The 24,763-nt window shown below is 46.4% G+C and overlaps 1 protein-coding gene across 3 annotated transcripts in view; it reads right to left on the reverse strand.

Annotated features, from left to right (window-relative positions):
- UBLCP1 (ubiquitin like domain containing CTD phosphatase 1) overlaps positions 1–24,763 on the reverse strand; it is a 155,972-nt gene that overhangs the window by 40,428 nt on the left and 90,781 nt on the right. For all 3 annotated transcript variants that reach the window (XM_085617587.1, XM_085617588.1, XM_085617589.1), the window contains exons 9-10: positions 18,714–18,830; positions 17,966–18,093 (exon numbers count right to left, since the gene is read on the reverse strand). In XM_085617587.1, coding sequence (XP_085473713.1) covers positions 17,966–18,093; positions 18,714–18,830 — 245 coding nt within the window. The remainder of the gene's footprint in view (positions 1–17,965; positions 18,094–18,713; positions 18,831–24,763) is intronic.

Below are 24,763 nucleotides of genomic sequence, written 5' to 3' on the forward strand. Positions count from 1 at the left end.
ATGGTCTTCAATGGAGTCCCGCATCACTGTGGTGGAACACCAACTTCCTGAAATACAGGATTCATCTGCTAAATTATCCTCGTTGGAGAAGGAAATCTCACAGCTGAAAACAGCGACTTGGAAAATAGTAATCATCTTAATAATTTACGCATTTATGGGCTTCCTGAAGGTCTCGAAGGTGATGACCCTGTCACGTACTTTACCTCTTTTTTGCCACAGTTTCTGGGTCTCCCTCCTACAACTATACTGAATCTGCAACATGCTCATAGACTGGGTCCTCGTCTTTCTTCCTCATCTGCGCCTTCTAATCCTTGTGGAATAATTATTTTATTTTTGTAATTTACTGATCTTCTGCTGGTACTAAAGCCGCTAAATTCAAAAAGAATCTTTCCTGGCATGGCACCAAAGTATTTATCTCCCAGGATGTTTCTTCATGACTGCCAAACGACGGAAGGAGTTTCTGGATCTTCATCCGGCTCTTCGATCCTTGGGTGCAAGATATGGCTTGTTCCATCCCTGCCTCTTCAAGGTTACCTTTCTTAACAAGACTTCCACTTTTTAAGATCCAGCTGACCTCTGCAGATTTATCCAATCTCACTCTACTACTTCAATGGAGACTGCTCCTTCTTCCTCTGGATCTTGACTCTTGTACTTCTTCTGTTATACTACTTCATTTAAGTTACTGTTATAGTTTCTACTTTTTGGACTCCATCGTTCTTCTAGTTCTTTTTTGCTTAGTCCTTTGTTTCCTTTTACAGGTTTATTGATACTTTCTTACTCCTTTTTACTCCTCTTCCTGCTCGTTTATTTGACATCCTGATATAGTCTGTTGCCCCCCTTGTTAAGTGCGCTGTTTCCGCTGTCCGTTGCCGCCTCACCCTTTTCCTTGTTCCACTACCTTGACGAAAATTGCTCCTCCCTCTTCTGGATCTTGAATGTAATGTTTCTCTTGTTATATTATTGCATTGTATTTGTTGGTATAGTTTATGTTATTGGACTTCATTATTCTGTTTTGTTTATATAGTTCTTTGGTTCCTTTTACAGGTTTATTGACATTCATTATGCTTCTTTCCATGTTCTATGCTCCTGATCGTGTTTATTTTATTGATGTCCTGGTGTGATGTGTTGCCCTTTGTTGGGTGAGTTGTCTCCGTTGTCCCTTGCCGCCTCTCATCCTCTTTCTTGTGCACTGTATGGTAAGTATTACAGTCGTCGTTTTGACATGTACTGTCTTCTTTTGCTCTTACTCTTTCCTCCCTTCTTTTCTTCCCTCCTTGTCATATCTATTTTCTTTTTTCCCCTTAATTGACTTGCATTCTCCTTCTTGCTGGTTTCTCTATTTTCTTCCCTTTTTATCCCTTTGTCTTTTACCTTACTTTTCTACTACTGCATATTTTGTTTCTTTATGTATTTTTGATGGCTTTACATTCAGAGTTATTTCCTGGACTGTGAAAGTTTTTTTTAACCCTATTAAGAGACAGAGAATATTATCACATATTACCTCTTATAACCCTGACTTGGTTCTTTTACAAGAGACCCACCTTACAGAAGCTGAGGCATTAAAATTAAAGAGCTGTTGGGTGGGTTCAGTCTTATTCTCTCCTACTTCTAATAAGAAAAACGGTGTTATAATCGTATGTCATAAGAAATTGAACTGTAAAATTATATTGCAAGAAACTGATACAGAAGGAAGATGGTTGTTAGCTAAGTTGTTAATTAATAACATTTATTTGACTGTTTTTAATGTTTATGGCCCTACTCATCCTGATTGTTCCTTTTGGCCTCTGATTACACAGAAATGTATTCAATTTAGGGATGATTATTTTATACTAGGAGGTGATTGCAATCAAGTTGTTGACCCCTCTCTCGACCGCCAATCTCAGGTTCGCTTCACTCCTCATAAATTGCATAAACAGTTTCTTGACACTATCTCCCAATCACACCTCGTTGACTCTTGGAGACTCTCTCACCCGATACTCTTGACTTTTCTTTCTTTTCTCCTCCTCACAACTCCCTTTCCAGTCTAGATTATATTTTTCTCTCTCAATCTTAATCTCAAAATTTGTCATCCTCCTCTATTGAAGCTATCGTTCTCTCTGACCATGCCCCAATTATAACTCATCTTGATTTGCTCCCTCCACGTCCCAGGTCTTCTCGTTGGCGCTTCAATAACTTCTCCTCGACCCTCTTTTCTCTTCCTCTTTCGTCACTTTTACTAATGAATTTTTTTACCTAAACAGTGTCCCCTCTTACTCCCCACACATTTTATGTGACTCCTTTAAGGAGAGAGGTTTTATCATAGATTTTTTTTTTTTTTAAATTGCTTTCTGCAACAGCTTAAAGCTACCCTGGCACATATTAAGTCCTTAGAACATAGATTCTACACCTCATCTACGGATTCTGTCCTCCCAGCTCCGATACATGCCAAATTAGAATTTAATATAACTACTACTGACAATGCTTCTTCCATACTTCTCCGTAGTAGTGCTCGTTACTATGGAGGTCGAAATAAACTTGGGAAACGTTTAGCGAATTATCTTAAAATCCGTAAAGACCATACTCTGATTGATTCTATTTACTCTTCAGATGGTTCTCTCCTTCACAAAGATCAGGACATTCTTAATGAATTTAAACTATTTTATAAAGATCTGTACACCCCAGAATCTCCTCCTTTCAGTTCCCTTATCCAATCCTATCTTGATAATCTTCCAAGCCCATCTAATTCTCACCTCAGTCTTTCAGATCTTGAAACAGACTTACCCCTATCTGAATTATCCTTTGCTTTAAACGCTTTAAAGAAAGGGAAAACTCCTGGCCCAGATGGTTTTTCAGTTGAATTTTATTTGCATTTTTCTAACTTATTACTTCCTAAACTTTTAAATCTCTTCCTTTCTCTCCGGTAAAACGGAGGTTACTTTTCAAGAGGCCACAGTTTGCCTCATACATAAGGAGGGACGAGATCCTATGCTTTGTAAAAATTATCGGCCGATTTACCTGTTCAATGTAGACTATAAGCTATTTGCCAAAACACTTGCTTTACGTTTAGACCCTCTTATGCCTCATTTGGTCGGTAAGAAGCAGTGCGGTTATGTAAAGGGTAGATTGACTTTGGATAATTCTCGTCTTTTTAAAAAAAATATTTTAAACAAAATTCCTTCCCTCTCCACATCTTTAGCGGCCATTTCTGTTTATGCTGAAAAAGCATTTGATAGAGTTGATTGGTCCTTTTTATTTGCAGCTTTGAAATGGCATGGTTTTGGTCCCAAATTGATCACTTATTTCTTGATTATATTCTGCCCCCAGAGCCTCGGTACTAGTCAATGGTTGCGTTTCATCCTATTTTCCCCTCCTGCGCGGAGTCCGTCAAGGCTGCCCCCTCTACCCCCTTCTTTTTGTCCCAGCTCTTGAATCCTTCTTATCCTCAATCCATAATAATGATTCTATATCTGTTGTTTCTAATGGAAATCAACACTTAAAACTTTTCGCTTACGCTGATGACATTCTTTTTATTTCTGCTAACAAAATCTCTATCCCCCCCTCTATTACATGAATTTACTTCCTTTTCCCAGGTCTCTGGATATAAAATTCATTCAGATAAAACAGAAATTCTCCCTTTCACTAAATTTTGTCTTCCACATTCCTTTTCTTCCACTGGTTTTGCCTGGAGTGGTTCTAAAATGAAATACTTAGGTATGTGGTTCTCCAACTCCATCGCCTCTTCCATTAAATTAAATATGACTGCGGTCCTGTCTCGGATTGACAAATTACTTTCCTCCTAGAACCCTCTCTTCCTTTCATGGTGGGGTCGATTAGACTCAATCAAGATGATGATTACCCCTATTTTCATTTATGCTCTTTCCATGCTTCCAGTCCATATTCCTGCCTATCATTTTAAACAAATAGACTCTTGCTTCTCTACCTTTCTCTGGAAGATCAAAAGAGCCAGGATTTCTTTATCTTTTCTTCACATGACAAGACCTAACGAAGGTGTGAATTTTCCTGATTTTCGCCTTCATCATAAATCATTTTGCCTTTGCCAGACCTTGAAATGGCTCCTTTCCGAACCTTCCCCTTTGGCTTTCCATTGAACGTGCATCATTACGCTTTTCTTTCAAGGAAGTTCTTGCCTTTTCTGCCAAAACCCCTCATACCTCTCCCCCCTTGTTTAAGCACACTTGCTCTTTATTGAGGCCTCTCATCCATCCAAAATCTATTCCTTTTTAGATTCTCCTATTTGACATAATAGCCTTATTACTATCAATAACAAAACCATCTTCTGGAAATCCTGGAGATTATAGGGTATAATTTGGGTTAAAAACCTTTTTGATGGCCTGTCTCCATGCTCCTTTCCTCAATTTCAAGCTATATTTCATTGTCCCCGTTCCTTCCTGCATAAATTCACAATTCTAACGGCGGTCATTCTTGATACCTTTTACTCTCTTCCATCTTCCCCTCTTTCCTCTGTTCAAAATTCTCTTCAAGATCCTTCTCTTGATACCCAAAGCTTCTCTTATCTATAAATACTCCTCAGCTCCTAATCCAGAACGTACTAAGTCTAAATTGGAGCTTTCATAGGAATCGGACCATCTCCTTTTGGGACAAACTATGGTCCCGCTCTCTCAATATTTCTCGTTCTGCCTCTGTCACTCAATCTATGTTCTTTCTATACCATAGACTTTATCTTACTTCTACAGCTCGATTTTCCCATTCTACTGATACAAAATGTTGGACCTGTGGCTCTTCTAATGCTGATCTTATGCACCTTCTCTTCCTTTGCCCCTCGGTTTCTAATTTCTAGGGGAAAATTTGGTCCTATATTTCTTGCCTGTTTAATATTTCCATTCCCTATACCATTCCTCTTCTTTTCTCTGGGAGTCTATTTAATTCTTTAGAGCTTCTCGCCCATAAACACATGTAAGGTTTCCTGTCTCCTTCGCTGATCATTTTCTGATCTTTTCTGTTAGGCGCCTTGATACCTGTGGGTTATTGTCTTGCGCATTACAAATTGCCTTTCATTCATTCATTCATTCAGTCTCTTTGACCTTATGCTTGCTTTAGCTTTCCAACACATCACTCTCAACTGGAAATCACTTACAAAACTCTCTAACCAGCACTGGTGGAATAGTCTCTGCCATTTTCATCGACTTGATTTTGCTTTTGCAGGCCAATGGTGAACAGGGATCACTTTTGGTTGCCTCTTACTACTTATTGAGACAATCTAGCGTTTACAGATAATCCTCGTTTAAATGCTGAAAATTTTAAACCTCCTTAAATGTTTATCTTCTCTGCTCCTTCCTTTTTATCTTTCTTAGCTTATTGTATATATTAATTTGATTAGGATTATCTCTCACATTCCTTTGTAAACATGCATTTATCTTTTTCATTTTTATTCTCGTCAATTATAAGACTTTTCATTTTCCCTTACTTCTCCCCCCCCCACCTTCCCATATTTCCCAAAACTTTTAAACAGCTTTCTCTTCTGTTTTTTGTACTAGCCATTTTCTCGTTATGTTTATTTTTTGAGTATGCTTTACTTTGAATTACTGGTCTTCTGCAGTGCCCACTGAATAGTGGAGGCAGGAGTACTGGACTTACAAAACAAAAAAGAACTGAAAAAAAACATATGCTCAAGAGAGTTATGGGTAAAAAAGTAGCATCTCAACATACCCCTAGGCAGGGCTACAAGCAGTTGCCCTGTGGGTTCCAGTGGCAGAGGTACTGGGAACAGCGTGTGGAAGAAGGTTATCCACTACTACCAGTACACAGAGGACACTGCCTTTGATAATTCCCAGCAAGCTCTGGAGGGAGGGGGATTTGGGGCAGGAAAATCGACGGACACAACTTGCACTAGAAAGGAAAAGGGAGCCAAGACAACCCTCCAAAAAACGGAATTTGGCCAAGAGCCTATTTACATAGTATGTGGATTTGTCTCTAAGCAACCCCAGGGTGCCACAAGCCTGTTCAGAGAAGGCACAAGATGCATTTACTCTGCAGTGATAGCATCTGGACCAGTCGAATGTTAATAGGTCAAATGGTATCACCGGAATCCTAGTCAAGCCACTTGGTGTTTTCACTCCATGAGGAGCTCACACATGTGCATCAAGAGATTTCCCTCCTAAATAGAAAATAGAGGGTCACAGAAATGGGCAAAGTGGCTGGATTGCTGGGACAAACAAGATATGTAGACATGACACTATTAATTTTACACAAGTTGGCTGCTTTGGTCCTATCGTGAACTCCTAATAGGCAGAAAAAACACGAGATGGCTGTATTAGTTAGTAACGCACATGTAACGTGTAGCTTATGTGCATAGAAGAGCACAAAATACTTTGCAACAGTGTTCTTTTGAGGGCCGCTTTCAGATAGAGTGATGCAGCAATAGTAAATTCAAAGCAATGTGATGGAGGAAGAGCAGGATATCAGAGTAAAGAAAATAATTTACTTATGAGATGGTTGGTGGGGAAATCTACTAGCTCCTCAATATCTCTTTAAGCAAAATACCTTATAGAAGTAAACATATCCAGAATGCAAAACACATCTGAAATAGCATACTAAATCAGACTGGATAGTGGTATCATCTCCAGTTAGTAGGACAACATGAACTAGATTCTGAGTCAGATGCCAGTTTTTGAGCAGAAAGTCACCTTGTGAGAGGAGGCATCCGGTAATGTCTCTTCTGCTTTGTTGTTTTAAGAAGCCCTTTTGCACTTGTTGCAGCAGGAGGAAAAGACCACTGTCTGGGGGACAAGAGGAGGGTTTTGAGATGCCAGAGTCTCTGTCCTTGCCCTCTGGACTTTAAGGAACACCTGTAACACCACTAAGGCAACTGGGGTGGAGGAAACAGCCCTCCATGTTGAGAAAAAAGATTGATACTACCTTGATGTAAGAGTAGCTGAAAGTAAGCTGTTTGATGCCTTGGACTAATGTTGAGTTGACTTCAATGTTGTATGGGATCTCCATGCATAAGAGCATGTCAAGGCTCTCAAAATTACAAAGTCCTCTGAAGGCTACGATAACGAAGATGAATCCTCAAGGGTGCAGTGGGACTCTACTAGACCCAAAGCATGAGGTGAAGAGTTGGAGGCCTCATGAAGGCAAGGCACCAAGAGATGATCCATCCCTGTTTATTAGGGTTTTATATGAAATTTATGAGAAACAGTGAAACCTTCATGGAGTGGCTATTGGCAATGCATACTATACAAATGGCAAGCTTGTTCTTTGCTTATTTTCTCCCTCGAGGAGACACCTATCCAAGTGATAATTTGGCAGTAGTCCCTTCCAATAATTTTCAAGAGTCTAATAAACAAGAGTCAAAAACAGGCTCATGTGGATTACACCTGGAAGCACAAGGCTTAAAAAGGGGAAAAGCCTACTCAAAAAAAAAGTTCAAATATTGATTGAAAGCATGGCTTGTGTTCAGAGATCCTGAATTGAATCCTGAAATCATGGATTAGCTTGGTTGCTACAAAGGGATGTGATTGATTATATTATGAAAACTTTATAATATATTGTGTGTTTACAATAACTTATTTCTTTTAGAGTATAAATAGTGCTTTCCAAATCACGCTGTTATAATGGGGAGTCATATAAACTAGTATGTTGATTGTCAGGATGAGATTCTTTATACACATGATAAATAATGCTAGGATTTGGATTAGGCATAGTGGTTCATTAAAAAGTGTTACACCCTATACAGTGAGCCATAAGGCATACATCAAAGCGCCTCGACCGTTTCCGCCTTCATTGTGAACTGTCAGAATTTTTCAGAAAGCTTAAATTAAAGGCTTTTTTTGAGAAACAACAACCTAGTGACTCCTTAACAGATACAAGTGTTACAGGATTCCGTCTAAAATCGACATTCACACCCCCGCCCCACACTGTCCCAGGCAGTTTTTAATGATGTAGAATCTTTTGAGGAGACAGATATTTTTAAGAACATGAGTAGTGTCGAGTTTGAGGCATTAAAATCTCTCCAATCTAATCCTAAGATTGTCATTAAAGCAGCAGATAAGGGTGGCGGTGTAGTTATCCAGGATACTGCAGCTTACTATACTGAGTGCAGATGTCTTCTTGATGACCGAAAAAGCTACACTCCTTTACCAGCTGACCCCAGCCTAGATCTGAGATCAACTATTATCACTCTGGTTGAGAAAGCTGAAGCTAATGGGCATATAAGTAGACATGAAGCAGATTTCCTGACTAAGGGTGAGGGCATTATCCCCTACTTCTATACTTTGCCCAAAACCCATAAGAACAGAACCCCCCCGCCAGGCCGTCCAATTGTTTCTGGTATAGGTTCACTTTTGGAACCACTTTCGAAATATTGTGATTTTTTCCTGAAACCTCCGATTCAGGCAAGTTCCACTTATTTGAAAGATACTAAGAGCCTTCTGACACTTCTCCAAGACATCAGGGTGGACCAGGACCTCACCATCCTTGTCTCCCTAGACATCGAGAGCTTGTATACAAACATACCTCAGGACGACACCATTAGGGTAATCAGTGAGGCTTTGGAAGCCATTCCTTGGGATTGTCAGACACCAAGACAATTCATTGTTGAATGTGCCGCTCTGGCCCTCAAGAGAAACTTTTTACAAACCACAGGTACTTCAATGGGGAGTACCTTTGCTCCTAGTGTGGCGGGCCTCTGTGTCTATGATTTTGAAAAAAGACACATTGTGACTACCAACAACCCTTTTGCGTCCTATATATCCTTTTGGAAAAGGTATATGGATGACGTTCTAGTAATCTGGCAAGGACCCGAAGTTCAAGTCTTGGCTTTCTTTGAATGGATTAACAACTGTGATCCCAACCTTAAGTTCAACTATTCTTTTGACAGAAATGAGATGATCTTCTTAGACCTGGTCATTACGAAATCAGCAGGTAGCCTGATTACAAAAACCCACTACAAACCAACTGCAAAAAACAACCTCTTGGCTTTCTCCAGTTTCCATCCAAGACCTCTGAGAGAGAATCTCCCTTTTGAACAGTACCTTCGCCTAAGGCGTAACTGTAGCAATTTGGAAGATTTCCGTTCACAAGCAGCTGGTCTAACTGAGAAACTTCAAAAACGAGGCTACCCCGAGAAGTTTCTCAAAAAAAGTTGCAAAAGGGCGAGGAACCAGCAGAGGGAAGTTCTACTCGAAAAAGTACCAAAAACCACGGAGGAGATTCCACTTACGAGTGTTACCACGTACAATACCGCATCAAACGCAGTAACGAAGTCAATCCGTAAGCACTGGCGGATTCTGGAAAGTAACAACTTGAAATGGGAGAAACCATTATTTTCTTTTAAAAAAGCCAGGAGCATCAAGGATGCCCTAGTACATACAAGACCCAGGCCTACAATGATTGACAATGCTCCCTCTGTCCTTTCCGCATGGGGCCTTCCGAAAGTAACAGGGCATTTTCCCTGTGGGTCTTGCAGTGTGTGTCATCTAACCTCAGCCTCTAAGACCCTAGAGTTAGAACCTGGAAAAATTTGGACGCAACGGGCACACACAAAATGCAATTCGTCCAATTTAGTTTACCTCCTAACTTGCCCTTGTGGCACAAGATATATTGGAATGACAACCCGTAAAATCAAACAAAGGATCGTAGAACATCGGAGCAACATTCGTTGCAGAAAGAACATAACTAAACTGACTGAACATTTCGTCCAAAAGAACCACACGGTTAATGACCTTCACTGGACAGTGATCGAACAAATCACCCCAGGGAACAGGACGGCAAGCTTTCTTTTTTTTTTTTTTTGAAACCGTTTATTACAAGACTCAAAAATATACAAATATGGGCCTACAACCTTCCGGCCGGCCGCTAGCAGTGAAAGGAGCATACGATATACATTTATAAAACACATGGTGCTGCGGCCGAGCATGCACAGGAGGTAACATCGTTGCGAGCCACACTGTCCTGACCCCACTATACGGTTCCATTTTAAACTTAAAGAACAACAAATACAAACAAACCCACAAGGCAATCCTCAATCGGAAATAGCAGCACGTGCTCCCCTGGAGGGGGGATCCTAGCCATCCATAGGAATCTCACGAGGGGGGAGAGATCAGAACTAGGGCTGGGTACACCTAATGCCCAGGTACCGGGGGGATGAGTTGGCTAAGGGGACGGGGCCGGCGACGGATCGGGCAATAACGGTGGAGCACAGATTCCCCTGCGGTAGGCGTTCCAGGGGCCCCACACCTTCACCCATGTCGCAGGCTTACCTCTCGCCACATACACCACCTTTTCCCGAAACATGCACCAATCCATATGTTCCTTCCAGGCCGAGACAGTCGGGGGCCTCTGGGATCCCCACAGCTGGGCAATATCACGCTTGGCAACCATATACCCCAGAGTCGCCCACCACGTCTGCGGCACCGAGTAATCGGTAGGCTCCCACACATTCAACAGGCATCTCCTCGCTTCGGGCAACAGCGCCACATGCGTGACCACTCGCAGCACCTCATGCACACCACTCCAGAACCCCGCCACCTCCGGGCACTCCCACAAGATATGCAGAAAAGTCCCCAGCGCACCACACCCACGCTTACACAAACCGTCCTCAGCGTAGCCCATACGCAGGAGCTTTGGCCCCGTCATGTAGACCCTGTGGAGTATCTTGAGCTGGACGAAGCGAAGGCGAGCCGGTATGGCCACCTCTTTCGGGGAGGCCACCGCGGAGATCCAGTCCTCGTCGTCCAGCTCCAGCCCATCGGCTACCCAAGCCTCACGAAGGGCAATCAACAAGTCTGAGCGGTCGTTGATCAGTTTTTTGTAGATCAGTGAGATCGTGCTGTCAGGGACGTGTCCGTCCAGCACTCTATCCTCCAGGGGGGAACACTCCGGGATGGAGGCAACGTCCGGAAAGACGGAGCCCAGCGCATGCCGGACCTGCAAATACCGAAAGTATTCGCTGCCCTGCAACTGAAATTCCGTCTGCAGCATTTCAAACGTTTTAAATCCTCCCCTCGTCCAGAGATCCCCCACTTTGCTAATGCCTATTAAGTCCCACTGCTCAAAGCCCTTCGAGGTCCACAAGGAGCCCAACCGCTCAGACGCATACAGTGGTGACGCCCGGGTCAGACGGTCCTTCCACCCCATAGCTGCATTGGCCGCGTGCCACACTCGCACCATGACACGCGTGGGCCCCGTTAGGCGAGCGTCGGGCGCGCTAGAATAGAGCGCTCGATTATGGTCACCACCTGGAAGTAGCATCCTATCCATTTCAAACGCCGGGTTTAAGGCTGGCCCATATAGGCCCGGATTAATCGCAGCTAGCTGGGAGGCCCAATAATACCGTTTAATATCCGGGAGGGCTATCCCCCCGTCATACCATGGGAGCGTCAGCTTAGCCAGGGCAATACGTGGCCTCCCGTCCCAGAACAGGCGGCGCTGCAAACTCTCCACTTCGCGGAAGTAGCGCGCCGGGACGAGGTCCATAGTGTTCTGCAACGCGTACAGGAAACGCGGCAGCGACATCATTTTAAACAATGCCGCCCGGCCGAGGGGCGAAAGCGGCAAACGCCGCCAGCGCGCGACATCCTCTTTCAGACGCTGGAGGGGGGGAAGCAAGTTCCGATCATACCGAGCCTACGGGTCCAGAGTAATGAAGACACCCAGGTACCTAAATCCCTGCGGGGCGACCTGGATCGGACAGCCCCGCGGGAGGATAGGAGCCTCCCCGGAGAGAACATACACACACGATTTAGCCCAGTTGATGACCAGACCGGAGTTACGACCGAATGAATGCAAAACATCAACCAGTACTATGAGTGATTTACGTGGGGAAGCTAGGTACAAGAGGATGTCATCAGCGTATAGGGATACGCGGTCCTCATACTCAGGGGTCCAGCGGAGACCACGGATGGAAGGCTCCCACCGCAGCCACTCCGCCAGGGGCTCCAAGGCAAGTGCAAAGAGGAGCGGCGATAAGGGGCAGCCCTGCCGTGTGCCCCGGCCCAGCTCGAACGGAGCTGACACTCTTCCGTTCACCACCACCTGCGCCAATGGGCCCGAATACAGCAATTTGACCCAACTGATGAACCCTGGGCCGAATCCAAACTTCGCAAGCATCGCCCAGATATATGGCCACTCAAGCGTGTCAAACGCCATGGTGGCGTCTAAGGACGCCAAAATGGCCGGCTCCCGTATGAACGGGGCACGTGCGAGCACACCGTGCAAACGCCGCAGATTAAGGGCTGTGTTGCGATGGGGAATAAAGCCCGATTGGTCCTGATGAACCAAATCGCCCACCACACCGACCAGCCGATTGGCCAGTACCTTGGCGAGAATCTTGGGCTCCGCATTCAGTAGCGAAATGGGCCGATAGGATGTAACCCGGTCCCGAGGTCTCCCTTCCTTGTGGATGACCACGATTGTAGCCAGACGCTGGTCCAGCGGGAGGGAGCCCACCGAGTGTGCCGCCAGGAACATAGCCCGGAGGTGGGGTGCCAGCGTATCCGGTCGCAACTTGTACAACTCGATAGGGAGACCATTCGGACCCATGGCCTTGCCGGAAGCGACCGAGCGTATGGCGAGGGCGATCTCGTCGGAGGTGGGAGCGGCGTCCAACGACACCCTGTCATCCCCGGAAAGGGATGGCAGCGCGATATCACTGAGCAGGGCACGGGAATCCTCTTCCGAGCAGGGAGACACCGGGGAATACACCCCACGGAAATAATCCGCGAAGCAGGAGACAATTTCTTCTGGCTCAGTTACACACACACCATCCGTTTTCTCAATCAGCGGGACCACACGATTCGCTCTCTCTTTTTTGTCCAACCACGCTATAAGTTTACCAGCCTTATCACCCACATCATACAGTCGCCCCTGTTGCTCTCTACTGAGGCCCCTGGCCGCCTCCGTGACGAGGGCCCTATAGGCCGCTTGCTTGAGTTGGAGGACATGTAATGCGGCATCCGTCACCCCACCTTCTAAATTACCCTCCAACTCGGCTATTTCAGCCTCCATCCGGGTCACCTCCTCCCGCTCGCGCCTCCGGGCGTGGGAAATAAGGGATAGGGCCTCCCCTCGGAGTACTGTCTTGAAGGCCTCCCATAGCGGTACAGCCGAAGGCACAGACCCCACATTCTCATCAAAATATCGCTGAAGGGATTTAATCAATTCAGCGCGAATGGTGGGGTCGCGCAGGTACCAAGGATTGATTGGGACCACCCTACCCTCACCCCTCGGAAAGACATCAAAGTGCAGTAGGAGCGGGGAGTGGTCCGAAATACCCCGTGGCAAATGGCGCACCTCTCCCACCCTCCCAACATAGGCCGCCGGGACAAGGACATAGTCTAGTCGTGAGAGACTACCATGGGCTCCCGAGTGGAAAGTGTACTGCAGCTGCGTGGGGTGTTTTAAACGCCAGCAGTCCACTAATCCAAATGTATCCAAGAGGCCGGGTAGCCACGCCTGTGCCCGGGGGAGGTCCCTAGGGGGGTGACGATCCACAGACCCAGATACCACAGCATTAAAATCCCCCCCCACAACTAAAAGCCCCCCCGGAAGGCCAAGGAGAAAGCGCCCAAGGTCCGCAAAGGTGGTCGACTGCAGCCCCGGTGGGATGTATACTGACACAAAGACAACCACTTTGCCCTCCAATCTTCCCACCAAGACCGTGTAACGTCCCCTGTCATCGTGGAGCACCTCATCAAGCTCCAACAGGAGCGAGTTCTTCACCATGATGCCCACACCCCTTGAGCCGGACGTGAAGCCCGAGTGAGCCACTAGGCGATAGCCACGCCGATTCATGGCGCAGAAGGAGTTGCCAATAAGGTGTGTCTCCTGCAGAAAGACTACATCGGGCGAGATTCGCTTCAAAAACTGCAGGACCACACCCCGTTTGATCCTGTCCCCCAGTCCATTCACATTCCAAGACAACAAAGTTAGTTCCCTACCCCCCATCATGTACAGAAACCATCATTCGTCCCCCGGAGAGCACTTTAGAACTAACACAAAAATACGTTTGCCTTGTGATAAAAACGAACAACACCCCATCCCCACCCACCCACCCCAACAGAACTCCCCCCTCCCTGCACCCCTGCATGAGCCCAAACAGCCCCCCCAACGTGCAGTGTGCCTGTCGCCCCATATATAGTTAGACTAACTAAACCCCCTAGAGGAGGAGGGAGAACCCCCAATAGACCCAACACAACCTCCATAGGAGGGGAACTTACAAAAACTGACGCAGAATCAAAAGTGGCAACATTTTCTTCCAGAGTGAGGCCCAATATTAGATCCTCAGTCCCGATCCAGCGTGCCGTCTCCCCCCGCCGCCCCCCCCCCCCGCCCCCCCGATCACGATCCCCGGGCAGAGTATCCAGCCAGTCCCCGGCCGCTTCAGGACGATCAAAGAAGTGAGTGCGACCATCCACCTCCACACGCAGCTTGGCCGGGAAAAGCATGGCGTATTTGAGGTTTAGGTCCCGAAGACGGCGTTTGACGCCTAGGAAGCTCAGTCTTTGCTTCTGGACCGCTGGGGTGAAATCAGGATAAAAATTAACCTCCATATTGTCAAGCTTGACCGGTCCATGCAGTCTGGAGGCTTGCAGGACAGCGTCTATCCCGAAAATTGAAAATCCGGGCGATGAGAGGTCTCGGAGGGGCTCCGACCTTCGGCCTTCCCCCGGGAACCCTGTGGGCCCTTTCCACAGCGAAGAATTTGCTCAGCCCCCGTGGCTGGAGATGGGTAGCAATCAGGTCCTCCACAAAGAGATCCGCCGCCGCCTCCTCGCGTCCCTCGGGCACCCCAATAATGCGGACGTTGTTCCTCCGTGCCCGACTCTCGGAGTCCTCCAGGCGTCGATCCATCAGCGCACTCGCCTGACTAAGCCGGCGCACCTCTGTTTGCAAGGCCGCCACATCTATCGTTAGGCCCGATGCGGTGTGGGCCAAAGAATCTACTCGGTCGTTGGTTTTGGAAAGATCGGCCCTCACCAGGCCAACATCCACAAGGACCGAGTCAATCTTCTGCGCCAGTGTATCAAACCGCTGGCCCACCGAGGCCTTCATCTCGGCAATGGCGCCCATGACATCTCGCAGAGTCAGATCTGCGGGCAGGTCTGGGGCATCAGGAGGGCTCTCAGGGGACTTGCGCGGTCCATCGGGAGATCCCTTCTGGAGGGTATAGCGGTCCATACTGTTGGCCTGATGGACGGCGCCACGCCGGGTCGATTTGGTCTTTGCCCGGTCTCCATCTTGTTTCGTGGCCATGGCCACCAGTCTCCCAGTCGCACCAGCCACGTCGTGTAGGGCAGGAAAGCAGGGCCACGAGCTCCGGGGGGGCCCCCTCAGAGCAGCGGGGTGGATCACAGCCGGCAGGCAGGCAGTATCTCCCAGCAAGGCCACACCACACCAACACCAAGGGCTCCGCGACCCAACCTCGCAGAAACGACAAGGTGGTGCGAAAGCGAAAGTGCGGGGTACGCGAGTCGCCAGGCCCTGCCTGCCGCTGTTCACTTTGTCACTGGATCACCCCACAGCGCAAATCCGGGGTCCGGCGAGGGGGAAGGCCGCAAACCTCAATCGGTGCTCACTCCGGTGTCCGAGGTCCGATTCGGAAGCGGAAAACGGGTGCCACCTCAGCTCGGGTTCACCAACATAGTCCCCTCATCCAGGACAGGATAATTTCAGGATAATCGTAGGAGGTTGCGGAGGTCCTCGGGAGCCTCGCACCTACGCGGCCATCTTGGTTGCGCGCTAGGCTCCTCCGCAAGCTTTCTTTTTGAAAAAGAACAAAGATGGATTTACCGGCTTTCCACTAACATACAGGCTTTTAATGACAACATCCCATGGGGTTCTATTCTTAGACGCTAGACATATTCGACTTAATTCCATTTAGCCCAGTGCCCGTCCCGCGAATGCGGGGCTTGTAATTTTTATTACACATCCTCCGGCCTGTTAATTGACACATGATATGAGTTATACCAAATCTAACAAATCACGTCTCCCTTTTTTTTTGCACAATTGAACCTCGATCCTTAATTCTTATAATGTGAATTGTGCATGGTATAAACCCCCCCCCCTCACAATCTTTTTGCATGTAATGTGCATACTGATAAATATAATTTTATGTCACATTAATGCCTAAGTAACCTACCAGCATGATATTACAGCCCGCTCAGAAACAATATCTAATTAATATGCTTACGGGCTGAGACGGGAACACTTCAGCTCTTCCAGACACTATGTAGTCTGGATACTACAGCGCTCTAGTTTATGTGTGGGTTAGCGATCCACATGTTTACAGAGAAATCATTTGGTAATATACCAACGTCCTTTTTATTTATTTTTCACCTTAACATCACATATGGGTCGTGACCTTACTGCGTGATCACGTCGTTTGGACCCATACGCTGTTTAGTCATGTAGCGTTCTAGTTTTTCAGCTCTTAGAGCGGTGCGGCGCCTCATACGTCATCGCGCCTGCACGTATCTCCTCCCTTTGTTATCTCAGTACAGTCCCTTTATTATTCCTTTCGTTTGAGCAGCTTAATACCCTTCGAGTCTCTGGAGGGTGCAGACAGGTTCCGGGCGGGCGGTGGACTTTGACGAAGTAAGTTGCTTCTTACCGGTTACTCTTACGGCAGAAGCAGTAACTTTGTTGAAGCGGAATGCTTTGTTTACTTCTTCCTTTTTTTCCCAGTGCCTAGTGTGTGACTACAAGTCCCGTCCCCCACCAGACCTCATGTTGCGAGTTGCACTTGTGCTGCACGTAAGCTCCCATCTTTCTAACTCAACACACTTCTTTTGAAGTATGAATGGCCCTGTGGTTTTTCTTCCTTGCTTGCATCAAGTCTGCCTCCGCCGCCTCTATTCAGCCTAATCTCTGAGTTTTTGTCGATGGCGTTTCTAAATCAAAATATTTTTTGTTAAATACCTCGAATCGATAGAGACTACATTGGAGTTCCTCTGTCCAACACAATAGTTACTTCTTCATTTCTTTTTCGTAAGGATGTTTCTGTTGTGTTTGTGGCTGAATTTTGGCACAACTTCATGCAGTGAAACTGCAAATCACTATACTTAAGCATAATTGTACCACTGTTCATTTGAGAGCACTTTCCATGGTTTGCATGCGAAGTGTTAAGTACACACCAACAATTGGTGCATGCCCTTTTTACCATCATACGTGTTGTGAATTATTATGTTCGACTGTCTCTTTTCTTTGTTTCAACAGAGAATAAAGCTTTCAAAAATCTTGATTGCCATTCGAGAACCGCGAGTTTAAACGGTCCCTGACTACACAGGTTAGGGTGCGCCTTAGCGTGCGTATACCGCCGTGTTAGTCCCTCTAGGTCCTGATGAATGCTTTGTGAATAACCTTTTGAAGCAGAAACATGTTGACCCCTCTCACTTATATTTAGGATGCAACTGGCCTATTATAACCAGTCTTTACGCATCCCACACATTTTAACTGTGTCCAGTTTTCCACCATAAAAAATTTTTCCTGGATAAAATTGTGACACCTTTTTAACTTCACTTTACACATTGTCACTACCATTGCACTGTCTTTCCAGAAGATCCAGCTCCGCTGTAATTCAGGCGTCGCAGCACACCAGAGGGGCACTCGGCCTCTCTGGTGGGAACCCAATGATGAAGCAGGTCACCAACTAGGTTGGCGAGTGAGGGTTCTTTTAAAACACAGTGAGCACAACACTTTCTCTTTTATGCTAAAATTTAATTTTTGGATCCAGGATTCACTCTTTTGTTGTTTGACCTATACATCAAAGCTAACAGCTCATTCTCTGCTTATTGTACACTTGTATATGACAAAAGACAAGGGTGCCCTCTCTTATCAATATTCCTATAAATGTGACCCATTCCTGTGTTTTGAATAAAGCAGAACATGCAAACAAAGGGAAAAAACTGGAGAAAATACGAATTTGGGGGACACTAGAAATTCATTTTCTGAAAGAGTGAAAAGGTTTCAAATTAGTATATCATTACAACAAGGCTTTACTGCTCACCTCTCCCAGTGCTTGTGGTTTAGATCGGACAGGTCTTCTAATTTTGCAATTTCTTTCAAATACTGTGACAACTTTAAGAGCTCCTTGTCCTTATCACGATTTAGGTGGGCTTTCATGAATGGTCGGATCTATAATGAATGTGAGAAGAGGATAGAACTAGGCATCATCAAAGACCAATCAAAGGATAGAGGTTAGAATCAAGCAGTCTATAGAATCAGAAGCCAATCTGAAAAGGACAGGTGAGAATTTAGCTGTTTTCAGGCAGATACATGGAAGCTGACTTGTGTGAACAGCAGTAAAGGGTTACATCTTTTTTACTATAGAAAAACAATACAAACGATCAGTTAGAGATAAAGGAAAAAGTTAGAAACCTTCTGTCATTAGACCAATGAAGGTGGATCTGTGAGGGTCACAGTAAGTTGTCAGATCTAGCAGTCATCAAAAGGGTTAGAACCTAGTCATTATCAAGCAGACTCAAAAGGAAAGGACAAAGGAGCTACAGTCATGCAATTTCTGTGATTGGGAAGGTTCATCAAGAACAGGGAAAAAGGCTAGAACATAGATGCCCTCCGACTCATTAAGGATGGACGGAGAGGATCTAAAATTAGCAGTCCTCTGGTGATGTGTAAACAACAGAGGAATGGGTTTAGATAGAACCTATCCATTTAAAAGATCATCTCATGGAGGGGTAGTGTGATGACTGCAAACAGCAGTGAGATTTTGTAATATTTAGACAATCATAAGCTACCTTTAGCCCATTCTGAGGGTTCATTAGAAAGTTTCTTCCAATATCATCAAACATGATGGTGTTTTTCTTTGTGTAGAACTCAGGATACTTTCCCCAAATCACTCCAAGTGGCTTCACCTGCAAGAGCAAAAAACACAAACAGGATAATGCTAACAATCTTAGATAATCAGCATAATGCTGTCACACTAAAAGAAAGTAATTCTTTGTCAGGACCCGGAGGCGAGGAATAGGCTGTACTTTCTTCACTTTAATCACATTTGAATAACTTCAGCAGCCATTTCAAGAATTTGATATGCAAACAAAACTACATTTCCCACGAACAGTAGGGAAAGAGAGAAACAAAGAAAGTCCATCCAATCACAGTATAGTCTCTCGTATAATATCCAGTGTAGCCTGTCTATCCTCCTGTTTCTTCGCTGCTCCAGCAGCAATACAGATAAGTGCATTAGATTCCCTTATTTATTTATTATAACGGTACCTTTGTGTTCAGTTTCAGCGGATTAGCGCTTTGAATTGGTGACACGAGCGCTAATCGTCAGTGCCGCGGGGGCTTAACCGCTCCTACTCTGCCGCCGTCATTCTTGGCTCGCCTGAGTGCGGTGCGGTCGTCCGGCCACTAGAGGGCCTGTGCTGACGAAATACGCACTCAGCGCATCTCCAACCCCCCGGCAGCTGGAAAACATCTATTTTACTGTCTCATTCCAGTGAGGTGTTCCGGCTGCGGCGGATTCACGCGGGGGAAGGTTTGCGTTTTGGTGCTCGATAGAGCATTCTATTTTTAGCCCAGACGCGAGCGGATTCACAAATTAAGCGTCCTGCTCACGAAGGCTACACGGTGTGCGAGTAGAAAGCGAGCCCACTCCTCAAAGGACAACACCCTACCGGGTAAGAGACAACTGCTCAGGGACACCCCAGGCGTTATTAACCCCTTTGTATATACAGGTGGAGGTTCCAATTTTCCAGATTTGGTAATTTGCCTGTAAAATCCCCCAGATTATTGTGAGAGTGGTATCCCTCACCTATACTGCCCATAAGGCTACTATAGATTTTGAAGAGACTGGACTATATGGAGGAGGAGATCACCTATCTCCCCATAGATGACCAATTTTGCGAGGTAATGGACGCGTCCATCCTCAGGGTGGTCTCTCAGGTAGTAGCCCCTCTGGAGAAGAGATTGCTGGCACTCCAGGTGCAGTGCCAGACACCACTCGCACAGAGGTAAGACCCCAACGGGCCTTTGGCCCCCCTACCTAGAGGTCAACCGGCTACTCCAGGCCCAAGCCCACCCCAGAACCCAGACAAACACAAGCGATCGGACGACCCCGGGGTCGATCTCGATGCTTTTGCACGCCTCAAAAAGGCATTCCTAGATGCTCACACTATTTTAGAGCCACTGACGTCTGACCCCTCTGCACTTGTTCCACATACACCCTCACATGGGGACCAAGGGGATGGGGATGACCCCCAACACATCGGATGGGGACGGTTCTAGACCATGGCGCCTGATGTCCAGCACCCCGATCGGGACAGCCCCAACTGGGAGCACTGGCCCCTCTTCTAAGGGGCATTTGCTGGACCCCGGCGATCTCCTACATCTGAGGGCCGCGGACTGGTGCTCGGCACCCAAGGTTGCGGCCTACATGGCCAGTCGCGCAAGGAAACCCCTAGATAAGGAGGTGAGGGGATGTATTAAGGCGGAATGCCCACGGCCCTCTTTGGAGGGGAAAGTGGCCACCACACCTGAAATAGATCCCAAGATGGCCACTTTCCTCGCTAAATTTCTCTGTGACCCCAAGTAGGGCATGGACAGGTCCTGGCGGTCATGCCAGGATAAACTCCTGGACATCACGGGACCTTTGGCCAGAATCATGCATATGGCGGAGGACGCCAAAGTCTCCGGTTTCCTCATTTCCCCGAAAGTGCTATCTAGCTGGGCTCAGAGGGCCATCATCTTCCTGGGGAACGTGAACTGTGCAGGTCACTTCTCATTAAAATCGATCCCAAATTGGGGGAGCTTTCCACTTCGGAGGCAGGGACAGTGGCCAAGGGTAACCTTTTTGGGGATCTGTTTATCAGGGAATTGGGAAAATTCGTAAATACATTCAATTCCCTCGACAAAGCGCAGTCCTCCATCAAGAGGATTTTTACGCCGTCCTTCCCAACAAGCCCCCAGAGGTGGCGACTCAAGACGGGGTCAGTGGCAGGATCCCGGCAAGTTTGGCAATTTCTACCAAACTAAGTCCTATCCCCGCCGCCACAGAGGCAGGGGAGGCCAGAGAGGAGGCAACTACAACAACACACAAGGTGAGAATCAAGACCAGACAATTTCAGTTGGGGGTCGGTTGGTCCTTTTTCAGCAGAACTCAGAAAAGTTGGCGTCAGATGTGTGAGTAATCCAGACGGTGGGAGGTTTCCACATCGAATTTTATGGAACGCCACGGCCAAAGCGCATTCCCTCCCCACTGTCCTTTTCCCCGGAACAGAGAGAGTTGGTGGATCAGGAGATAGACAGCCTGGGCGATAGTGAAGTCTATGATTCACCCGCGGTGGTTCATCAGCGATTTCTTCCTCGTGGAGAAGAGGGATGGCAGGCAGCGCCTAGTCATCAACCTCAGAGAATTCAATACCTGGCTACACCACCGTCACTTCAAAATGGAGGGTATTCACCTGCTGCGGGATCTTCTCAAGGCAGCAGACTGGATGGTTCGCCTAGACCTCAAAGACACCTATTTGGAGGTGCCAATCTTTCCCCCCACACAGACGATACCTGCAGTTCATGTGGGGCTCCCACGTGTTCGAATTCACCACCCTTCCATTCGGTCTCTCATCAGCCCCATGGTGATTTACCAAGCGGATGAAACCAGTCATCAAATATTTACGGTCCTTATGGGTAAGGCTGATTATTTACCTAGACAATATTTTGCAGATGGACCAATGCCCGCTCCGCTTGTCCACGCATCTGCAGACAGCGATAGACCTTCTAGAATCTTTAGGATTTGTAATCAACGAAGAGAAATAGGCTGTGGTTCCAACCCAGTCAATTGAATTTTTAAGTTGTCTCAAATTCGGTCGATGCGACCCTGAGCCTTCCCTCGCGGAAGCTGACCAAGATCCGACACGACCTCAGGAGAACCATCTCCAAGTCCCATGTTTCACTCCGGCACTTGGCACGGATTGTGGGTCTACTCTCGTCATCCAAACAGGTGATCTTCCCAGGCCCCCTCAATTGCAGGGCTTTGCAACGCTTGAAGATCGAACATCTCCGGAAAGGCCTCTTTTACTCCCAAATTATCCCACTGTCAGTAGAGGCAAAAGAGGAGATGAACTGGTGGCTAGCACACATGGATGCCTGTAATGGCAGAGCGATCTTCGGCTCCCAACCCGATCTTGTAATAAGAGTCAGATGCCAACACGTGTTGGCTCGAAGCTGTGGCATGAAGTTGTTATAGCTTGCTAAGAAATCTACACCAAAGGAAACTTTCTGAATGTATATGAATATTGTCTGAATAAAAGACATCTCAAAATTATGTGAACTTCGGACTTGGATCTGATGTGGTGTGCTTGGAGTTTTAACGTACAGTGTCTAGTAATATGTTCTCCTTGTAGGAGCAGAATCTAACAAACAGGAATGAGAAGATGGGCGGTTTGCAGCCGTCGCAGGAAGAAAGAGGAGGATAGACAGGCTATACAGGATATTATATGAGACACTGTACTGTGATTGGATGGACTTTGCTTCTCTTTCCCTACAGTTCATGGGAAATGTAGTTTTGTTTGCTTATCAAATTCTTGAAATGGCTGTTGGAGTTATTCAAATGTGATTAAAGTGAAGAAAGTACAGCCTAATCCTTGCCTCTTTGTGCTGAATAGAAATGAAACTTTCCTTTATGATAGTTAGGAAGTTTTTCATTGACTGTTGATACTCTCAAGGGATGCGCTAAACAGGACAGAAGAATGTCCACTAATAGAATAGGATTAGTTGAACAATAAAGATGTATTTTTTTTGAAAGGCAGACAAATATGCCTCTTTCATAGGACTGCAATTTTCAATAAATAGCAGATTGCAAAATCCATTTTGCAAGCCAGAAAGGCTTTTCCCACTCGCAACATGGTTTTTGTTTATTACAATATTTTACAGTCCCAACAACTGTGTTTTGTGAATCACAGACTTTGAGATCACAAAATACCTTTGTATATGAGGCCCAGTGTTCCAAGAAATTAACATTTCCTCCTCCATCATGAGACTGCCACCTATATTCATGAACACTGGCTAAAAGTGCAACTTAACCCGTTCGACGCGCATGACGGAACGGTTCCGTCATGCACGTCGGTTGCGCTGTGCGCATGACGGAACCGTTCCGTCATGGCCCCGCCCACGCACGGAACCTTCAGCGTGGTGCGGAAATCCGCGCCGCGCTGAAGGGGTTAACCTACAGTCTATCGAGAAACAAAAAAAAAAACAAAAAAAAGAGTGGAAAAAAGAGGTGAGGAAAAAGAAGGCAAACAAATTTAGCAAAGACACTAGGTCCATTTTTGTGCCTGAGGCTAGGCAGTAGTGCCTCGTAAATGCGTGAACTGATCTCCAGATGGCTGCTCAGCAAATATTAGCAATAGGGATGTTTCCAATAAGGGATGCATTAGCTGCTTTTCTCTAGCAGTAAGAACACTCGGGTTTCATAAGATGGTTGCAACAGTGGTAAACCTAGGGCTTCTACCATCTAAGGGAAACAAAACATACATTTTTTTTGCTTTACAAAAATAAACCTATTTTATGGGTGTTAGGGGTGTTTGTTTCTGAAAAGCAAAAGTGAATGCTGAGCAGGCTGCATCAACATAATAGCCCTCTCAGCGTTCAGCTGTGATCAAAGTGCATCTTCCACATCAGTTGATACACTTCCATCGCAGAGAGCCCTGTCTGGCAGGTGGGGATCTATTCATAAGGCAGACGGTCAGGTGAGGACCTCGACTGACCAAGTGTGCTGGAGGGACAGCACCTTAGCAATAAATGACCATCTTCTTCTTTTAAAGAACAAGTTACTTACCTTCGGTAACGCTTTTTCTGGTGGATACAGTATCTGCCTGTGGATTCCTCACCTTGTGAATATCCCCTGCGCCAGCATTCCACGGAACTTTTTTCCCCAGCTCTCCACGCCGACGTGGACGTCATAATGCATTGGCTCCACTCGCGACTCCGTATGATGTCACCGGAGCCATAAGAGAGCCACGTCAACATGATGACGTCAGTTCCACCCATTTTTTCCGTGCCGCCGAGGAGCACAGGTGGACCAACGACAGATTCAAAGTATACACAGTATACAATATACAATCAAATATACATAGTACATAAACAAAAGGAAAGCCAAAGAAAATAAGCATTTCCTACCAATGCACCAGAAAGAAAGAAGCTGCAAAGCATAACAATATCTCAAACAAGACATCTTTTAAGGTATACAAAGGTGGACAACGAGGAGGCGGGTGGGCCAGTGAGGAATCCACAGGCAGATACTGTATCCACCAGAAAAAGCGTTACCGAAGGTAAGTAACTTGTTCTTCTGATGGATACATCTGCCAGTGGATTCCTCACCTTGTGAATAGATTCCCACAGCAGTCCCACTCCCAGAGGAGGGTGTCCACCTTCCTATACCAAAAAGTCTTGCAAGACAGAGCGCGCGAAGTGGCCCGTCCTCCTCATCTCAGAGTCTAAGCAATAATACTTTGCAAAAGTATGGAGGGAGGCCCAAGTCGCAGCTTTACAAGTGTCTGCCACAGGAGCACCCCTGGCCAAAGCAGATGTAGACGATTTAGCTCTAGTTGAATGAGCCCCAATACCCTCAGGAGGAACCTTAACAGCCAGGGCATAGCAGATCTTGATGGCAAGGATGATCCATCTCGATAAAGTGCGCTTGTGCACAGCTCTTCCTTTAGAATGATCAACATAACCCACGAAGAGCTGATCGTCCAGATGAAAGTCTTTCGTTCTATCCAAGTAAAAGCTCACAGCTCTCTTTGAGTCCAGGCGATGAAGTCTTTCCTCCCCTTTGGAGGGATGAGTA

The sequence above is a fragment of the Triturus cristatus genome, chromosome 7 (assembly GCF_964204655.1).
Source record: "Triturus cristatus chromosome 7, aTriCri1.1, whole genome shotgun sequence".
NCBI lineage: Eukaryota > Metazoa > Chordata > Amphibia > Caudata > Salamandridae > Triturus > Triturus cristatus.